General features: G+C 29.7%; 1 protein-coding gene across 1 annotated transcript; it reads left to right on the top strand.

Annotated features, from left to right (window-relative positions):
• Window positions 1-14646: 14646 nt before the first annotated feature.
• LOC107448250 (gem-associated protein 2) lies at window positions 14647-18761 on the top strand. The gene has a single exon (XM_016063382.5). It carries the CDS (start codon window positions 14781-14783, stop codon window positions 15597-15599), a length of 819 nt encoding a protein of 272 aa, XP_015918868.3. The 5' UTR covers window positions 14647-14780; the 3' UTR covers window positions 15600-18761.
• Window positions 18762-19373: the final 612 nt, after the last annotated feature.

The following is a 19373-nucleotide window of genomic DNA, read 5'->3' as shown; positions in this document are numbered from 1 at the left end:
CGGTCATGCATAATGTATTGTGATTGTAGGCTCTATCCGTATTGAGGTAATAAGTAATAAACATTGTAGTGAAAGGTTAATATACTAATGTAGGTACTTAATATAGCTAATGTGTGTTAATATTGTAAGTAATATAAAATACCAGAACAGGGAATAAGGCATATTTTTAGCCAAATATTGATAGAATCAACCAATTAAGGTTATTGCAAGCAATCTAAATGATGTATTGCATTATTTGTTCATCTGCTTTTGGCAACAGTTGTTGTTGTAATTTTGAAAATATCAATAGAAGTGTCTTTTTCTTTTTTTTGATGAAGTTTGTCTCATGTTATAATCTTTATTAAAATATTTCTTTTTCTCAAAATGATCTGTTTATTTACAATTATAATTCAATTTCAACAAATATAGCTTAATATAGCTAAAATAGGTTTTAACCTATCTTCCCAAATGAATTAGTACTGACTTTTAAATATATCGTAAAATTTTAGAACTTTATTACTTAAACTATTGAAACCATCATTTATTTTGGTCAAATTAAAATTTTATTTTGGTGATAATACATTCAGTGCGTTAATACGTTTTGGCGATAATACTAGTAGTCTTCGAAGCCAATTAATAAGTAGCCTTAAAAATATTATGAAATACTGATTACTACAGTTTTTATTTATTTCAAATACAATTCAATTATATACTAATTTTAATTAATTTAATTTATTTGGTACATTAATTTTTTTATTAAATTAGATTTATATAAAGAAAGTATGTAACCGCACTATAATCTTTGATTAATACTTAATTCTTTTGTTAAAAATAATTCACTTTCAAGTTAATTATTATTCTTCAAAATGCTTTTGTAGTTAAAATAAAACTTTTGTATTATTCGATAGAAGTAAATTCGGTACTCAAATTGGTAACAAAAATGTGAGAAAACTACTTTTTAACTTGAACGATAAAATTATTTGATTATTACATGGAGTTTCAAGTGTTTTCCACATATGGCTTTAAAATTGTTGTTAATTGTAACATTTATTTCCCTATCAGTTATAATCTTCACTAATTCACCAATTTTTTTTTTTTTTTTGCTAGTTATAAAAATTTATAGCAGCTATTGAATAAACGTTTGTTATTGAGAAAAATGATTCCTACGTAATGTTATGAATTTAAATGAAATATTTTTCCAATATTGCATCAAATAAAATATTTTGAAAACAAAAATTGAACTTAAATAACTTACATTTTTACTGCGATGCCACCAACTAGCTTGACTTCTAAAGAATAAATGGCTTAACAATTAAATAATCGAACTAACATTTAAGTTTATTGTTACAAAAAAATTAGAACCATTGTTAAAGTCATTGTTGCAGTTTCGTTTGCATTTGATTAATTTTACTCATTTCTTTTAAATTTTGTGCAAGAATGAATTTTTATTTGTTAGAAAATACAAAAAACAACAATTAGATATGTATGATACTGTGTCCAAATTATAATGATTTTAATATTGAAATAAGTAGAGTTATACATATGAAAAAAGACAGGGGTATTTAAATTTATGTAACAATTTTAGGCAAAAATGTTTATCGTATATGCAGAAATAATTACATACAAATCGTTTCTGACAAATAAAATATTTTTTTACAATAATTATTCATTCAAACCTCTGCAAAGTTACCCAAGTGATTCCGTTAAGTTATTTTTTAATTAGCTTTATTTATTAATTTATTTTTGTCAGGTATACTAACAGTTTATATATATTATACTGTTTAACCATCACCCTTATACATAGTGTTAGATTATCTTAGCAGCGTTGCAGGCTTAAAAAGTACGGCAAAAACTATAGCACCTGAATTTTAATAATGTAAGTTTCTTTTTTTTTATTACAATAATCGTTTTTGTCTATTTATCACGACAATTTTTTTACGATATTCTACTGTATTTAAAACAATTTTAAAAATATACTTATAAAAAAAAAGAAAAAATTCCTTGGAGAAAAAAATTTTTTTTTGTGCTCGAGCAAGACACACTATTAATAACAGCATTAATTGAATGATGAGAATAAAATATATTAGAAGTAATAAAAATTGAAAAAGAAGGAATTTTATGGAGAAAAAAAATATCTAAGTAAAACCGATATTTCCGGAAGAGGCAAAACGGGGCAAAATACATTTCCATGCGGAATATTGGCAAGAATGGTAAAATTAACTAAACATTTGCTATCATATACATTAAACTGGACTGAAGATAATCGAAATGAGTTGTTTTTTTCATAGTGAATCGGTGTAAAAAATCAAAAGGGACACAAAAGTGAATCAGTGTAAATAAACAAGGTTACAACAAGCTGCGGAATTCGATGATTTTTCGAACTTTCGTTAATAGACATATTTGTGTGCCTAAAATTTAAATTTTAAAGCAGATCTAGGCTATACAATGCAGCAAAAGTTGCATAGCAACCAAGTAATTGTTAAGCATGGCAGTGAATGTTAATTTTGGTTTGATTATTCCCGAAATTTTCATCAAGATATACACCGAAGAGCCATTACATTATGACCACCTGCTAATAACATGTAGGACCACTTTTAGCCCTCAAAACTTGGCATTGATTCCACAAGGTGCTGATAGGTAGTCTGAGGTATCTGGTACCTAGCGCTCACCAACTGGTCCTGCAATTTCCTCACATTGCGAGGGGATAGCGTGGCAGCGCGAATTTGTTTTTCCAAGTAGGACCACAAATGCTCTATTGGATTAAGGTCGGGTGAATTTGGGAGCCAAGACATGACTTGAAAGTCTCTGGAATTTTCCTCGAACCAATCCATGACGATTCGACCCTTATGACATGGTGCATTATCCTGTTGGTAAACACCATCCCCCGCAGGAAAAACTGTTGCCATGAGAGGGTGAACCTGGTCTGCAACTATGTTCAAGTAACTTACAGACATCAGGGATTGTTCTATGAGGATTATGGATCCTAATGTGCCCCATGAAAACATTGTTCCTGGGCGAGAGACCATGAAAACCTGGGAGAGCCCATTGTTATCGATGGAGGGTGGTCATAATATAATGGCTCTTCGGTGTAAATAACAAGATTAAACAAATACGGAGTAAAGTTTTTTACTAAATAAGAGTTATCAATTTGTAACAACTATTAATGTCTGTTAGGCTACAATTTCCTGATAATGAAAAGTACGAAAAATGTCAGGGTGAAGAAAAAACCATTTTCTGATAATGAATGCTTTAAATTTTTTACATTAAAAATAAGAAATAAAAAAAAAGGAAATTAATAATTTTTATTCAATTTTACTGATTTTCATTTAATTAGTGATTTTTTTACTTTAGTGATTTTAACTTATAAATTAAAAATTGTACTTAATTTTTATTAAACAATTAAATAAAAAGTAAAATTTTACTTGTTAATTACTTTTTCACTTATTAAATGCTAATACTTAAAATATTTCACAGCTTTAAAACCCAGTCAATTTTTCCGTAGAGATATAGTGCATTGTTTTTGGTTTTAAGGCAATAATACTGTAGCTTTCCCATTTTTCTTAGTTAAAAAAACTTCAAAAGAGACCAGTTTAAAATATTTTCAGAAACATACGAAATATATAATTTGTATGATGTACAATAGTGTTTCAAAAATGTCCAAAAATGTTTCTAATTTATGCATGGAAAGCAGAAAAATATGCATTTATTTTAAAGCCATAATGAAATCATTTTCTTTATGTGCCTTAAAAGTATTCGATACTTATCAAGAAGACAAAAATATACTTAGAATGCATTGACATTACGAGTTTTAAATTTCAAAATATTGTGCTATCATATACTGAACACGTGTTACTGAACACGTGCAATGCACTGATAATAATTTACCTTTATGCTCATATTGTGTAAGCACAATCCTAAATATAGTTTTTTAGTCTTTTACAATAGTCGGGGATGTCATCTTGGCTCAGGGGGTAGAGCATTCACCTCCCAATGAGATGAACCGGGTTTGAATCCCAGCGATGAATAATCGATACGATTTCAGCACTCGGCTCGAAAGACCACAGTGCTGACGTTAAATAATCTCAGTGTTAGACGGATCATGGATTACAGTCCCGTTACCGTCATACTGACCGAGGGAGATTTTCGAGGTTTTTCTCTCCATGCAACGCAAATGTGGGATAGTTCATTCGAAAGTCCTCCATGAAGGCAAAATTTCTCCCAATACTTGATCCTGGAGTTCCCTCGTCTTCTGGATTGGGTTCAAAAATACAAGTCAATGAAGTTGAACATTAGTAGTCTTAAGCTCAAAATTAGGTAGGCTTTTAAATGACGTTTAGAAAACGAAATAAAATAGTCGGGGATAAATCCATATACAAATAAAATGTGCTGTAACTTATCAGCAATCATCAACATCACAAACCTGAAAAAGAAGTACTTGGCTATTGTTACAACAGTATGGCGAACTGCAAAAGCTGTAGATTATGTTGCTATCGGCTGGACCCTATATTATCCGAACTTGAAAGCAAAAAGAATAATGTTAAAAATATACTTGAGGGTAGGGGCCGGGATAGCCTGGTCGGTAGGGCGCTGGGCCCATATCCAAGAGGTCGTGGGTTCGATCCTCGCCGGCCGAAGACTCCCCGTGTAGTAAATGGTGACTGATGCACGTTAAATCTGTCGAGTCTCAAAGTCCTCCATGTTCCCACAACAAATCAATACCTCTGGGGGTACTGATCCAGGAGTTTCCTTGTCTTCTGGATTGGTTCAAAATTACAAGGCTACGGAGTTGAACGTAAGTAGTCGTAAACCCATGAAATTGGGTCGGCTGTTCAACGACGGTTATAAAATAAAATAAAATACTTGAGGGTGCCCCTTGGCGAAATTGGCGACTTATGTTTGGCGCCATTCCTGTTTGCGTGGAACACCGTGTTAACAGGAACGGCTGCCAAAACATAATGATATTTCCGTAAAACAATGGAAAATTTCAACAAAACATGGGCCAAAACTTTTTAAAATTGCAATGAACCCAATATAAGCAAAATTAATAAACCCAATAAAATGCATTTTGAATCGAAACAAAAATTAATGGAGTAAGAACAGAAGGAAAAGAAGAAAAAAAACTCACCTCTTCATTAAGCTTCAATATCCTCAGATTTAGGTGCACAGAATTCTCTAATAGCAGTTTGATACTGTCTAAATTTATTGCGAATAGAATCTGTGTACCTCCATCGCCACATAAATTCGGCGAAATACGAATCGAAAATGGCGTCTGTGGTACCGGACACGCAGTGACATTTTTTTCTAAAGTCTCTAAGCCCACATACCTTCAATCTTATTGACCAGAAGCAAAATTAACCTTACCAGCCGGTATCCAACTTAGAATTAACGGACCTCTGAAATTACCGTTGAGCTTCTAAAAGTAACGCTAAAATCTAAACTAATCAGAATCACGATTGGGTTTCAACATCGCTCAGCTTGGCGATCAACCGCGATCACAACTTGGCGAAAATCTAGGGGCACCCGTAAATATAGTCAACCAAGAATAAGGAACAATTTACCCAACCCCAGATGTCTTTACTTACATCAAATAGTTCCAAGAAATTAAAGTTTAAATTTCAAAAATTACTTTCTAATGCATTTTGAAAATTCCAAAAAATATTAATATAGTTCCATGTTAAAGCGTACCTTTCGTTCGATTAAAAATTCTTTAATTCATCCTCCAGGAAACTCGTGAAAAATCTTACATATTTTTCACATGATTTTCTGTTTGATTGAAACTTTTTCAGGTATTTTTCAAATTGAAAATAAGTAGGAAATATATGAAGTTCTTACATTTTTTTAATAATTTTATAAGCATTTATAACAATAAAGACTGAATACAAATTTATACATGAAATTTCAATACAAATTAACAAAAAACAATTTAAATTGGAAATAATTTTCATATCTAAGAAATTAAATTATCCGTAATAACAATTAAATGTTATTAAAAAATAAAATTTAAATACACAAAAAAAAAAACAACTTGTACGTTTTATAATTAAAATCTACATATTGCGAAATAGTTATTCTTTTTATAAATAAAAAACTTAACTAGAAAAATGTTAATATATTCTTTAAAAATTTGATTTCGTATAAATTTCTAAAACTTTTCTTGAAACTATTATCTTAATGTTCTTTAAAGTAAGGAGATAACAGGAATCTCAAAACCAAGAGCATAAGAGCCATGTTGTTTTTTACAAATCAAAGATCAGAGTACTAGCTGTTAGGCCATGTATCCCAAACTCCAATTAAACCTTTACCTGGCACGTCTCTAATGCAAATTTTGCTATGTCTTGTATCCCTTTTGGATAGCAATATATTTAAACTAAAAAATTTTCTTCTTAGCAAAAAATAATAAAAAAATAGGGGTCTACTGAAATTGACCGATTAAAACAATGGAATTCTTCTTCATTACTGAGAAAATTTAAAGTTGAAGTGAATATTTTTATAAAAATAAAAATACCCTTAACAAGCACTAGTCTTATTATTTTTTTTCTTTTAGATTTTTCTCGAAATGAATGTTTTATCGTTATTTAAGATACGGAGAGAGCCAGAATCCCAAAATAGGCCGCACTAGAACCATGTTGTTTTTTACAAATCTCAGATCAGCATGCTAGCTGTTAGGCCATGTATTCCGAACTTCGATTAAACCTCTACCTGGCACGTCTCTAGCACAAATTTTGCGATATCTGGACATTCTTCGAAATTTAAATATAATTAAAACAAGAAAACTCTTGAATGCTACAAAAAGGGGAAGTCGTTCGTTTCATATAGTTTAATAAAAAATCAAACTACATTTAAAGCAAATACTAAAATTTTAGGGAAAAAAACTAAGCAAGCAAATAAATATTAAATCATTAAGAACACTTCAGTTATTTAAAAAAAATTTTTGAAAAAATATTCTCCGAGAATGACCATCAGTTAATAAAATAATAACTTTTTCAATTTAAAATTAAAAATTCAATGAAACTTAGCTTTTTTTCAGTAGCCTATAGTTCTTTAAACACCCACTTTCTACATTTTCATTCCAAAATGCTATTTTAGGCTTGCACTTCTTTTATGTGATTTTCGCTCGCCAGGTGTTGCTTTAAAGCGCTAACTGCTGCAAGAAAAATAAAAATTTTAATGTATTGTTTTTTTTTATTTTTATCTAAAAATTAATAAATGATTGTTCATTTTATAAATAAAACAATTAAGGAAAAAAGTATACGAATAAAAATTTTAATATGTTTTTTGAAAATTTAATTTAGTCTAAATATCTAAAACTTTTCTCGTAACTATTATCTTTATGTTCAATTAGGTATGGAGATAACAAGAATCCCAAAACCAACAGCACTGGAACCATGTTGTTTTTTACAAATCGAAGATCAGAGTACAGTAGCTGTTTGGCCATGTATCCCGAACTCTAATTAAACCCTCACCTGGCTCGTCTCTAATGCAAATTTTGCAATGTCCTGTATCTCTTTTAAAAGGCGTTCGTTTAATGCAATTTAATAAAAAATCAAACTACATTTATAGCAAATACGAAACTTTTAGGGGAAAAACTGAGCAAGCAAATACATATTAGATCATCAAAAACACTTAAGTTAACTTCGGCATGCAATTTTATATTTAGAAAATATTCACCTAGATTGACCATCAGTTACAAAAAATAATAACTTTTTCAATTTAAAATTAAGAATTCAATGAACCTTTGCTTTTCTTCAGTATCCTTTTAGTTCTTTATAGTCCCACAAATAATCTTTAATTAAAAATTTAGATTTCAATTCAACTTCGCTGTTTTTAAGTGATCTCATATCTCTTCAAACAACCAATTTCAAGATTTATTCGCACCATACATTATGATTTTTCGGTACTCTTCCGTTTCGGTGGGCCCTAAAAATTCGCGAAACTAGGCTGATGTATTGAATAATCATTCATGCATAATGTATTGTGATAATAGGCGCTATTCCTAATTTTGTAGTACGTAATTAAGACTGTGGTACAAGTCTCATAGTATTCCAAATGCGGGTACTTTTTGCAACTATAGTGTAAAAGTTTGTAACCTGTCTCGAATAACTAGGCTGATGTATTGAATAATCATTCGTGCATAATGTATTGTGATAATAGGCGCTATTCCTAATTTTGTAGTACGTAATTAAGACTGTGGTACAAGGCTCATAGTATTCCAAATGCGGGTACTTTTTACAACTATAGTGTAAAAGTTTGTAACCTGTCTTCAAAATTAGTTAGTAATGTATTTTTTAAAATATCGTAAATCTTTATAACTTTATTACTTAAAGTATTGAAATCATTATTTATATTGGACAAAGTAAAATTTTATTTTGGTGATTATACGTTTAGTACTACCACACGTTTTGGCGATAATACTATAGAAGTCTGCGGAGTCAAGTCGTAAAAAATCTTAATTATATTATGAAATATCTGTATAAAGTTTTGATTTATGTCTAATACAATTTAATTATAATTTAATTTAAATTAATTTATGTTCTGTTGAGCATTTTGTATTAAACACGGCTTTTATAAGTAAAACATTTAACGGTACTACCCTTTGATTAGTACTTACTTCTTATGATAAAAATAATTGATTTTCAAGTAAATTATTACTGTTTAAAATGATGCTTTTTAAGTTTGTTTAACTTATTATTCTTTAAAATAATGCTTCTGTAATATTCGATAGAAGTAAATTTGGTATTAAAATTGGTAACAAAAATGTGAGAGAAAGAGTTTTTGACGGGAGCTACAAAATTATTTGATTATTGCAAGGAGTTTAAAATTTTTTCCACATATGGCTTTAAAATTGCTGTTAATTCTTAAATTTATTTCCCATTCAGTCATATATACTTTTTCAACAAATTATCTTTTTGCTAGTTTTAAAAATGTATCACAGCTATTTGATAAGCATTTATAATTGAAAAAAATTATTTCTACGTAATGTTATGAAAATAAATAAAATATTTTATCAATAATTTGTCAATAAAATTGAAATTGAATTACCTACATTTCTCTTGCTGGCTTCGGTATCACCAACAAGCTTACCTTCTGAAAAATGAATGACATGACAACTTAATAATCGAAGTAGCATTTAAAAACGCTATTGTTGAAATAACTTTTTTCTTTAAAACCATTGTTGAAATCATTGTTACAGTTTCAATTGCATGCGATTAATTTTTCAGTTTGCTTTAAAGTTTTGCACAAGAGTGAATTTTTATTTGTTAGAAAACTTTGACAACAATGCTTCGATAAGGTTGCTACTGTGTCTAAATTATAATAATTTTAGTATTGAAACATGTTGAATTATAAATTTGAAAAAAGGGTGGGGTATTTAAATTTACGTAACATTTTTAAGAAAATAATGTTTAACGTATATGCAGAAATAATTACATGTAAATCACAATTGACAAATATAATATTTCAAAATTTAAAAGGGTTTTTTTTGTACAAAAGATATTTCTTTTGACCTGTACTTTGTACCTTTCTTACATTGCTATATAAGACCTATCTGAGTGGAAGGTATATTTTTCGATGTAAATTTTTTTTTTATGCTGCATTGACTGGGATAAAACAAAACTTGATAAGATGAATAAAGAAGTTATTAGAGTTTTGTATACAAAAAGTACAACCTTGTACTTGCACTTAGTTACACACATCGCATTTTTCTATACAGACAAGTGAGTATTGTTTCCTATGCATTTTTTTCTCGTTTAATCAAAGGGAAAAAAACAAAAACAACAAAATTACTAGTATTCCTATGTTGCAGTGGTGCTTTTTTACATATGAAAGTACTATTTTTGAATCGTATCAAATTCAAAGATTCCAATTAGCCCCAGACAACAGATAAATATTTTCGAGTGGTAGTCTTTTAATGTATGATTCTTGGTTCAGTAAATTCTATTATACAGGGTTTTTAATCACCACTACTTCTAAATAATTCAAAAGATAATGCGATATTCCACTTTGTTATAATCAAGTTCAGCATTTAAAAATGTTGGCAAAATAAATCGAAAATTTGAAAACTTTAATTCTCTACCACATTTTAAAACATTTTGTCGGATACGTAGCAGTTGGAGTCTCTGATCATGAAAAAATTGCATATAATTTCAATGCCATTTATCATATTGATGGGAATTTTATCTCATTCAATTCTCAAAAATGCATCAGAAAAGGTAACTTACATGCTCAGATAGAATCTGGATAACAATGTAAACAGTGTACATAAGTACTCTTCAATAGAAGTACTTTTTGCGCATAAAGCGCTTTTGATTTGTAAACTATGGGTCTGGTTCATTTAATCGACAATCACTTCACCGACAGGCCATTTCTTCGACACCACTTCATCGACAGACCACTTCATCGACTAGGTCATTTCGTCGACAGGCCGTTTCCTCGACAGGGTCGTTTCGTCGACAGGGTCATTTCGTCGACTTGGTCATTTCGTCGACAGGGTCATTTCGTCGACAAGGTCATTTTGTCGACAGGGTCTCATTTCGTCGACATGGTCATTTCATCGACAGGGTTATTTCGTTGATAGTGTCGTGCGTAATTCTGAAACTATTTTAGAGATTTAATCTAAGTATTTTTTTTATTAATTTTGAAAAATGCTATTAATTAGAAAATTTAATGCGTTTTTATACTGAAGTAATATTCTTTATTGCTGTGTATTGCTCCAATTGCACAAAAAGAAGTTCGCTTTTTAAATTAATTTATAGGTTGTTTAGAAGCGGTTGATATATCAAAATCTACTTTTCCATATCTAAATCGTAATAGCTCGACACTTTTGTTTTCAGGATTGTCTTCAGAACATTACCAAGCATGATATCCGGACCTTGGTCAACAATTGATATAGTGTGACGTTAGCATTCAAATTATTTTTAATATAAAGTCAAATTATTAAGATAAGAAATTCTTAGAATTAAAAGTAATAAAATATACAATGAAAATTAGACACTATTTCAGGGAGGGGGGAAGCTAAATTTATTGCTGTAAAAAGTTTCAACATTTTTACATACATTTTAACAGAAATATAGACTTCAGTCTAATTCTCACAGAAATGAAAATAATCATAGGCCTTAAATAATTATAGCTGCACAGGAGAAAAAAATTTCTAGGTTTTTTATGGTGAAAAAGTAATTTCTTAATGGTTACTTTAATTGCAATTTTAAAATTTTTATTCAGCATCTTTAACATTAGGACGCAGGATGAATGAATATGCTTATTCGAACTAAATAATCGAAATCGAACTTAGTCTTTGTTTCGTTACCAATATTAGAGTTTTCTAAGAACTATAGGAACGCGGACGTGATGTTTAGGTATTTATAGAGGCGGTTGCAGACTCCTACAGTATTTAAAGTGCTACTCACCTGACCAAAAATGTTTAGAAACACAGGCGTAACGTTTCAAGCGTGTTAGTGTTTGCTCTTCACAAATTTTTTTTTTTCTATTTATAGTGAATTTAATAATAGTATTAATTATTAAATTCTAATCTAATAGTATTAAATGATACTATTATTATTCTAATTAAATAAGAATAGTATAATTTAATAAGAATAATAATAGTAGTAAATAAATGATGAATTAATTTCGTTTTATTTGCAGGATTTGAATTAGACTGATTTTGTTTATAAGAAAATGAAAAAAGAAATCAAACCTGGAATTTAAACGTAAGAATAAATAACTATAACTAGACAAAAAAGAAAAAAGAATCTTGCAATTAAAATTTTACCAATTTTTGACTGGTTTAAGAGCTCAAATTTTTAACTGATTTTCTGTACAGGATGAAAACACAATTTTCAAGCACTTTCTGACCACTATTAGCAGAATTTATCGCCAATCAAAATTTTCATTATTTTCGGCCTAAACATGCCAGGTGACTCAAAACCAAAAAGTAGAAAAAAATTTAAATAAAAGATGTATGTATATTTAAAATATCAAGTTTGTTCAGTCGACTGAAAATGAGAAAATAAATTTATAAAAATTTTCAAGCATAAAGAAACCATAAGGGCAAAATTTCACAATAAACTTCTATCAACATTTAAAATTCCGCTTTTTTCGATTTGGTGACAAAAACTAACATTTCTTTTCTTTCTTTCTTTCTTTTTTTTTTTCAGTACACTTACCAACATTATCTTTAAAAGCATTTTCATTTCTGATTCCATTTTGTAAAGGACTTTTCTTAGTGCTCGCCTTTAAAATATATACTTTCATTGCAAATTTTATTAATTTAAATAAAATTTTTTTCTCTGGCAAATCGAAAAGAAAAACATTTTAATACTTTGGTATAAAAATAAGTTTGCTATTCTTATTTTTAATTAAACATTAAGGAGGATAAAATCAGATGCATATGGACAACTCTCCTCAATGATAAACTCAAAAGTCAATTTATTTGTTAGATCGTAATTAGTTGCGTTTTTTTTTTCTAAATATTTTAAATCATAAAAACCAATTAGACAGGTTTCCTCACCTCCACTGATTTCGAACCATTTTTTACACGATCAGTTCGATTGCATCGCATACCGAGGACGTGGAGTCATTTTGAGTTTGTTTTTTTTACATAGCGATGTCTATTTTATAAAGTAAAAGAACTTATAAATATTTGGGGAACACATAGGATAAAATAGATATTAAACATAAAACGTTACATATAATTAATTAAATAAAAAATAAAATAAACTGGAAATGTGAGAACAAGTTTTTTGTTTTAAATAATAGTTCATTTAAATTTCACAAGGATTGTCAGAAACTTCCTTCTTCAGCAGCATAGCTGACAAATACATAAGGAAGAGGGTTAGAACAAATTTCATTTTATTTTTCCCTACATGCATTTTTCTTCAAGATTTTTATAAAACTTGGAAGTTCCGTCCCTTGCTCACTTCGCTTACAATCTTTCGTAACAGTCACTCATACATTTTAGTTTGTTTTTCCCGATATCGATATTTTTTTTAAAGAGAAAATATATAAATATTGAAATTTTATGTAAGAAAATTTTGTTAATACGTCAATAGTAACAAAATTAATTATTACTCGCATGTGAAAAATATCAGCTGAGTTTGAAAAAATAAATATATAACACAGGGAATATATAAAGGTTTGATGAAACAAGAAGTAATTTTACTAGCTAGCTGTCTAAAACATTTGTGTTTTTCTGATTAAATTCTTTGTGATCACCCCCATTGTTATCACTGTAAAAGTTTGCTCCTTTTCCTTTTCTTTTATATATATATATATTTTTTTTTCTTTTATTATTTTTTTTAATTTTATCGACTAGGAATTTTTGCAGCTGAAATGGCCTGTTAACGGATAGACCATGTCAATGAATTGACCTATCGACCACGTGGTTTCATTATCTTACAGATTCGTTATATAGTGTCTTTTTTTCCTTGCTAATTTCACCCTTCATTCACTCCCTACATTAAGAATCATTCACAATAGTTATTGCAATTGCTTTTGCAATGCTAATCTATAATAATGTACATTAAAAATTAATCTTAGAAATAAATGTGTTAAATATAACTAGAAAAAAATTGTGTAACATACAACTTAAATGTGTAAAATGCAATTGGCGGAGAGACCGGTTTCATGCCTTTAGCCCTTCTCCCTTCCCTCTTCTCCTCTTTTCAGTTGTATAGGAATGTACTGCGATATTTTCCCTTTTCTTAATATTTTTCCTTTTCATTTAATAAAAATATTTTTAAAAATTTCCGTGATACTTTTCTTTAGAACTATGTTTAATGTAGTTTTCAGTTCCATATAGTTTTCCAAGTTAAAATATTTTAATCTATATGAAAATCAAGAGAGAATCTAACGTACTTCCTTCCTCAATTACTTTCCACACGCTAAAGGGGAAAGCATGTGAAGTGTTGCCATAGGTAGAGAGTTCTGCTCTACGCCACCTGCAGCCCATTTCGATCTCCAATTACAACCCAAATGTAAAATAATTTTCGTTCTTTTAACATGATGTGAATAGAGGAGTAGGCAATTTTCAAATAAAATACTTATTTCCTGGCAACTTCAACATACTATTAAGATTTTGCATCAGGCTAGGCTTAAAAAATTTCAACACAAATGTACTAAATTACAAGGAAGTGCAAGGGTCATAACGTCTAATGTAAAAATCATAAAACTAGTTTTCAGGGAGGGTCACATTCACACACAAAGGAAAAGGAACGTAGAACACAGAGAGAAAGAAACATCCATGCCCTGAGCAGGATTCGAACTCGCGACCATCGGCTCCGCAGTCAGGCACCGGCCACCTGGTCGGCTTATATAAGTTGTAGTTGCAGTTCATTTACGTTGTACTACAGCTGCACAATGGGCTATTGGTGATGGTCTGGGAAACATCCCTCAGGATGATCCGAAGACATGCCATCACAATTTTGATCCCCCCCCCCCCCGCTTCGGTAGCCCGACGACCAGCAATGCGAAGTCGAACACTTTACGGTAGAGCAGTTTAACGAGGACCAATATCGTACACCCTCGGTCCTTATGAAGACTGATCCAAGTGGTCACCCACCCGCACCGCAGCCAGTGATGATTGACTTCGGGGATCTGCTTATAATTACTTTCCCTGACGGTCAATAGGTGGCAACGAAACTTAAGTATATATCCTTGAGCTACAAGCTTAGTATATTTTGCTGCTAATAACATTTCATCGTTGCTAATGCACAGCTTCTTGTTGACATTATATTTCTTGTTTGACCAGATAGATTTTTCCTTTTGTTTACATGATTTTTAATAAGTGGTGATTGCTAACGTTTAAAATCATGAGTGATCCGTATTTGAAACGGGCTTTTGCTCTCGATGATATCGACCCTGACGATATTGATCTGAATTCCAATCCGACAACAGGAATGGATTATCTCTACAGAGTGCGTTTAGAAACTAGACAGTGTCCTAAAGTTGTTGTGGCAAACATCGATACAGCGCAGTTTATAAACAAACAAACTGTCCAGGTGGATATTTATAGCGGTTTTATTGCCGCGCGTCCTGGTTACGAACCGGATCCAGATTGGCAAGAATTGGTAATGGATGACTTTCGCTCCCATAAGACGCACATGACAGAAAACCGAATCGCTCTTAAAGAAAAGTTCCGCCGTCGTCCTGTTCCCAAAATTAACCAAGCAGAGGAATGGTGTTTATATTGCTTGGGAGTTGAATGCCACAAAAAAGTCTACTGTGATGATACCGCTTCAGAAATATCAGATTCCGAAAAATCAGGCCCCCAAGCGAAAAGGTCTCGTTTGAGTACAGATGTTCACCTACCATTTCTCAGCGTGATGGCCCATTTGGATCAAAATAGAATCAAAAAGTTATTGTCGTATTTTGATACGTGGTTGGATGATATTAACTTCAGCCACCAAGTGGGAAAGTGGATATATGCTTTGTTGGTTTGTTTGGAAAAACCTTTAGATCCTAACACCTGTTCACTATTGCGCAACTTATCAAAGCATTGTTGTAGATTTCGGGATAGCTTGTCGAGTCCTAATGATAAATTATTGATCTCGTTGAACATGATCATCACCATCATAGCTCATCATTTTGATCAAAAGGATCTTTGTGACAATTTCCGTAATTTTGACTAAATATTCAGTAATTAATCACAAATATTTCTTGATTAATTATGAATATGAATTATGAATTTGTTGAAGTTGCATTTTTTGTTGTTAAAGTGAGGTGTTTCGGCTCCAAAATTTCTTTGCTTGTTTATATTCAGAGTTGAATGTGTCTGAGCTTAATGGAAATATAAAAATGAGCCTAAAAAAATATAGTTAGTTGGGCCCTAGCAAATTCAATTATTAGTTTGTTTATTTTGGAAGACAACCATTTTGTTTTGTGTTATAACTATGTCAATAAAATTAAATGGGTGATGAAATTACGTGCGCCAGGCTAACAAAAAAGTACGGAAATTCCTTTGGGAATCTAATTGCCATTCGGTTCAGAATTTTTAGATGGCTTCAATTTGGGTTGTGGTGCTATGAATTTTTTATAATTTCATTAAGAGAAGATTTTCATACCCTGATTTGTGGCAGAATAATCGCCAAGTCTTGGTAACTTCTGAGCAGCGGCCCCTTGAGAAACTAGAAAAAAAGCATTGTAGAGAGGAACCTACACAAAAGGTATTACTCATAGCCACCCCCAGGCAAACATTTACGTTTTTTTTTTATTTTTTTTATAAATTTGCAAGTTTAAAATCTATTTTGCACCTTGACAATTATAGATGGTGCGACAAATCACGATGTGGAAATATTCCCTTTCATTAATACTTTCAAATTTTTTTTAATTTCAAATTATCCATATTCATAGTTACTTATTGCTTAATATTTAGTCTACAATATAGCTAAAAGTCTGACAGTTCTTAACTCATGAGCAGCATATTACAGGGCTATAGTCACTGGTTGAGAGTTTGAATCAAGATGTATCTTAGGGTTTTAATACCAGGTTTTCTAGGACAATTCTCTAGTCCTATTGAGAAAAAGGGCATAGATATATCCACATTATATATATTTGTTCTACGTATATAATAGGTGTCTATTTGTCATTATATTTTTTACTAATATATATAATAATTAGAAAGCCTTATAATTTTATTATTTTCTTTACAAAGTTGGTAATCTACGCAACTAAAAGGGTTAGGAACCGCTGGATTAAGGGAAGCCTAACTTCTTACTTTTATCTATATATTTATTTTCAATGCATTAACAAATTTCAGTGTACAATGTATGACCATTTGACATACCCATTTTGACATAGTGTTTGGCAAGTGTCAAAAACTCAAAATTTTAGTGTAAGGATAATTATTAGGTATTTTAAATAAGAAGTATTTATAAATAAACATTCACATAAAATAATAAGTGATCAATCAATTATATTCTTAATTATTTTGATATTAAACTCTCTTTTTGTTTTAACAATTAGTGTCAAAACCCCAAATTTTGGTTTAGAAAATAATAAATAATTATAAGTAAAAACGTATAAAATTGAAATTTATCCAATCTGTTAATTTGTTAAATTATTGAAAATAAAAATACAGAAACAATCAGTTAATTGAAAAAACATTCAACAATCATCTTATTTATAATATGTGAAATCAATTTTGGTTTACTTTTAATCTCATTTTGACTCCTAAGATCTGAATTCTACTATTCTTTCGATTGATACTGAGTTACATAGAGGTAAAGCTATTATAACTTAATAAGATAACATGTAACTCGAAAAAAATTTCTAATAAATATACTAAATTTTAATAGTAATTTAATTATACTCTTGAATAATTGATTGTAAAAATAATTAACTTATATAAATAAATATTATATTTTTTTGTGAACTATAACTAGTTCACTAATCAAAAAATATTTGTAGAAAATAAAGTTTGTGTAAGACAAATACTTGATTTTACATAGTTCTTGAATAAACAAGCATATGTGTTATAAAATAATAGAAAAAATATATATTGAAATAATAATAGTTTATAAAATTAAGGTTCTATGTATTAACTTAAGGAATTATAACTAACAGTGGAATTATAACTGAAGGAATTATAAATAACAGTGGAATTATAACTGAAGGAATTATATCTAACCTTATAAAAACATATTTTTTAACAATAAGGAATTAGGTAGGAATTTTTTTAGACCAAAAATTTGCCTAAGGCTGTCTGAATTTCTTTCAAAACCTCATTCGCACAATCCAACATATTTTGCTCCCCTGCTTATAAATAATAACTAATATTGGGAATCAAACGAAAAATTTTATAAGTAGAGATTAGGCGAGTATTAACAACTGCTTTAGTTTTAATTAATCTAAAAATTCTGTCTAAATTATGGCATAAAAGATTTAAAATCCATATTTAGATTGATTATAATTAATAGCTCATAGTTATTATCTGTAATATAAACCAAATATTTAAAATATGGGTCTCAAAATCTGAAGATTACCTTTTAATAGTTTCAATAATTTTGGGAATATTTTTTATTTGTGATATATAATATAAATCATAATTATAGTAGTATATAATGCAGGTATTATCCATGATTGAGTATCTAATAAAATGTCTCCAATGTCAAAAAGGAAACTTGCCCTAGGTTTTTGATGGATTTCAATAATTTATGACACGTCATGTTAAAAACCAGTTTTTAACATGAAAAACCAACCTGGATCTATTATTGATAAGTGTAATCTTTATTAAAATTTAGATTTTTTTTTTTTTTTTTTTTTTAAGAAGCTAAATGTACAGTTTAATGTAAATATAATTCATTTACGTTAATGTAATTTTGTTTGAAGGTTTCTTAAATATATGCAGTGATCGCAAGTCTTTATAAATATCATATTGCCACGCGGGTATTTTTGCTCTGTATAAGATGTATAAAAATCATTGTGATTGTATAAAATTATGTAAGAAATTGTGCTTTTAAAATATTTATTATTCTTAGCAGATAAAATAACGATCTATCAGTGAATTATTGATCTATACGTAAACCCTTGCCTTTTCAAAATCATGTTCTTTTTTTTGTTGAAAACTTATTAAATACAGAAGTTAACTCTCTTGAATTTTTTTTTTTTTGAGCATTAAAGAAAAATTAGATATGAAAATTGAAAACAAATGATGAAACTCTGTTTTTATGCAAGATTTATTTTTCAGTCATTAAGCATTTTTTCATTTCTTGTATATGCATAAAAAGAACTGTTGTTAATGTTCCCTATTGTTTTGCATTTGTTAATGTCATTAAAAACTGGTTTGAAATATTTTTATTTTATTTATTTGGAATATTTACAATTACCTACAGTAATATTATACTCTCCATCCAAAAAAAAAATTCCTGTATAATATTTGGCCCAATATTTATATTTTTGGGTACTTGGATGATTTCATTGTCGAAAGGATAATTTAATTTAATTAGTACAGCAAATATTTAAAGTTATGAATTCAGGCAAAAATGTACCCTCTCTAACATTTTTGCATTAATAGATTTATCAAGAGGCTGTGCCTAAGTTTGAAATTCAATTTCAATTCCTTCATATAAACTGCTGTTTGTAGAAAATGCAACACCATGAAGGAATCATCAGAATCAAATGAAATTCGCAGCAAATGTCAATTATAGGATATTATGCAAATTAATAAAGTTTCAGAGCCATCACGCGTGCGTGGCGCGCGCAGCGCCCTCTGAATTGATGCTGAAAGCGTATAAATAAAGTGCTGTAGCGGGACGTTGAAAATAGTCTATGATTATTTGTTAGTGGCAAACGTTTAGTGAGACCTGAGTATGCCTCCACGAAGGAAGAATAAGAAATTCAAGCAACTTACGGAGTTTGAACGAGGGAGGATAATCGGCCTTCGAGAAGGAGGATTTTCCTATCGC

Source organism: Parasteatoda tepidariorum, chromosome 3 (assembly GCF_982258835.1).
Source record: "Parasteatoda tepidariorum strain Cologne lab strain chromosome 3, Ptep-v5.0, whole genome shotgun sequence".
Lineage (NCBI taxonomy): Eukaryota > Metazoa > Arthropoda > Arachnida > Araneae > Theridiidae > Parasteatoda > Parasteatoda tepidariorum.
Note: the sequence above shows the minus strand (reverse complement) of the source record. Positions and strands in the feature narration are given on the sequence as shown.

Excerpts from the sequence above, each read along its gene's own strand:
- LOC107448250 (XM_016063382.5), top strand. The coding sequence starts at position 14,781 with ATGAGTGATCCGTATTTGAAACGGGCTTTTGCTCTCGATGATATCGAC.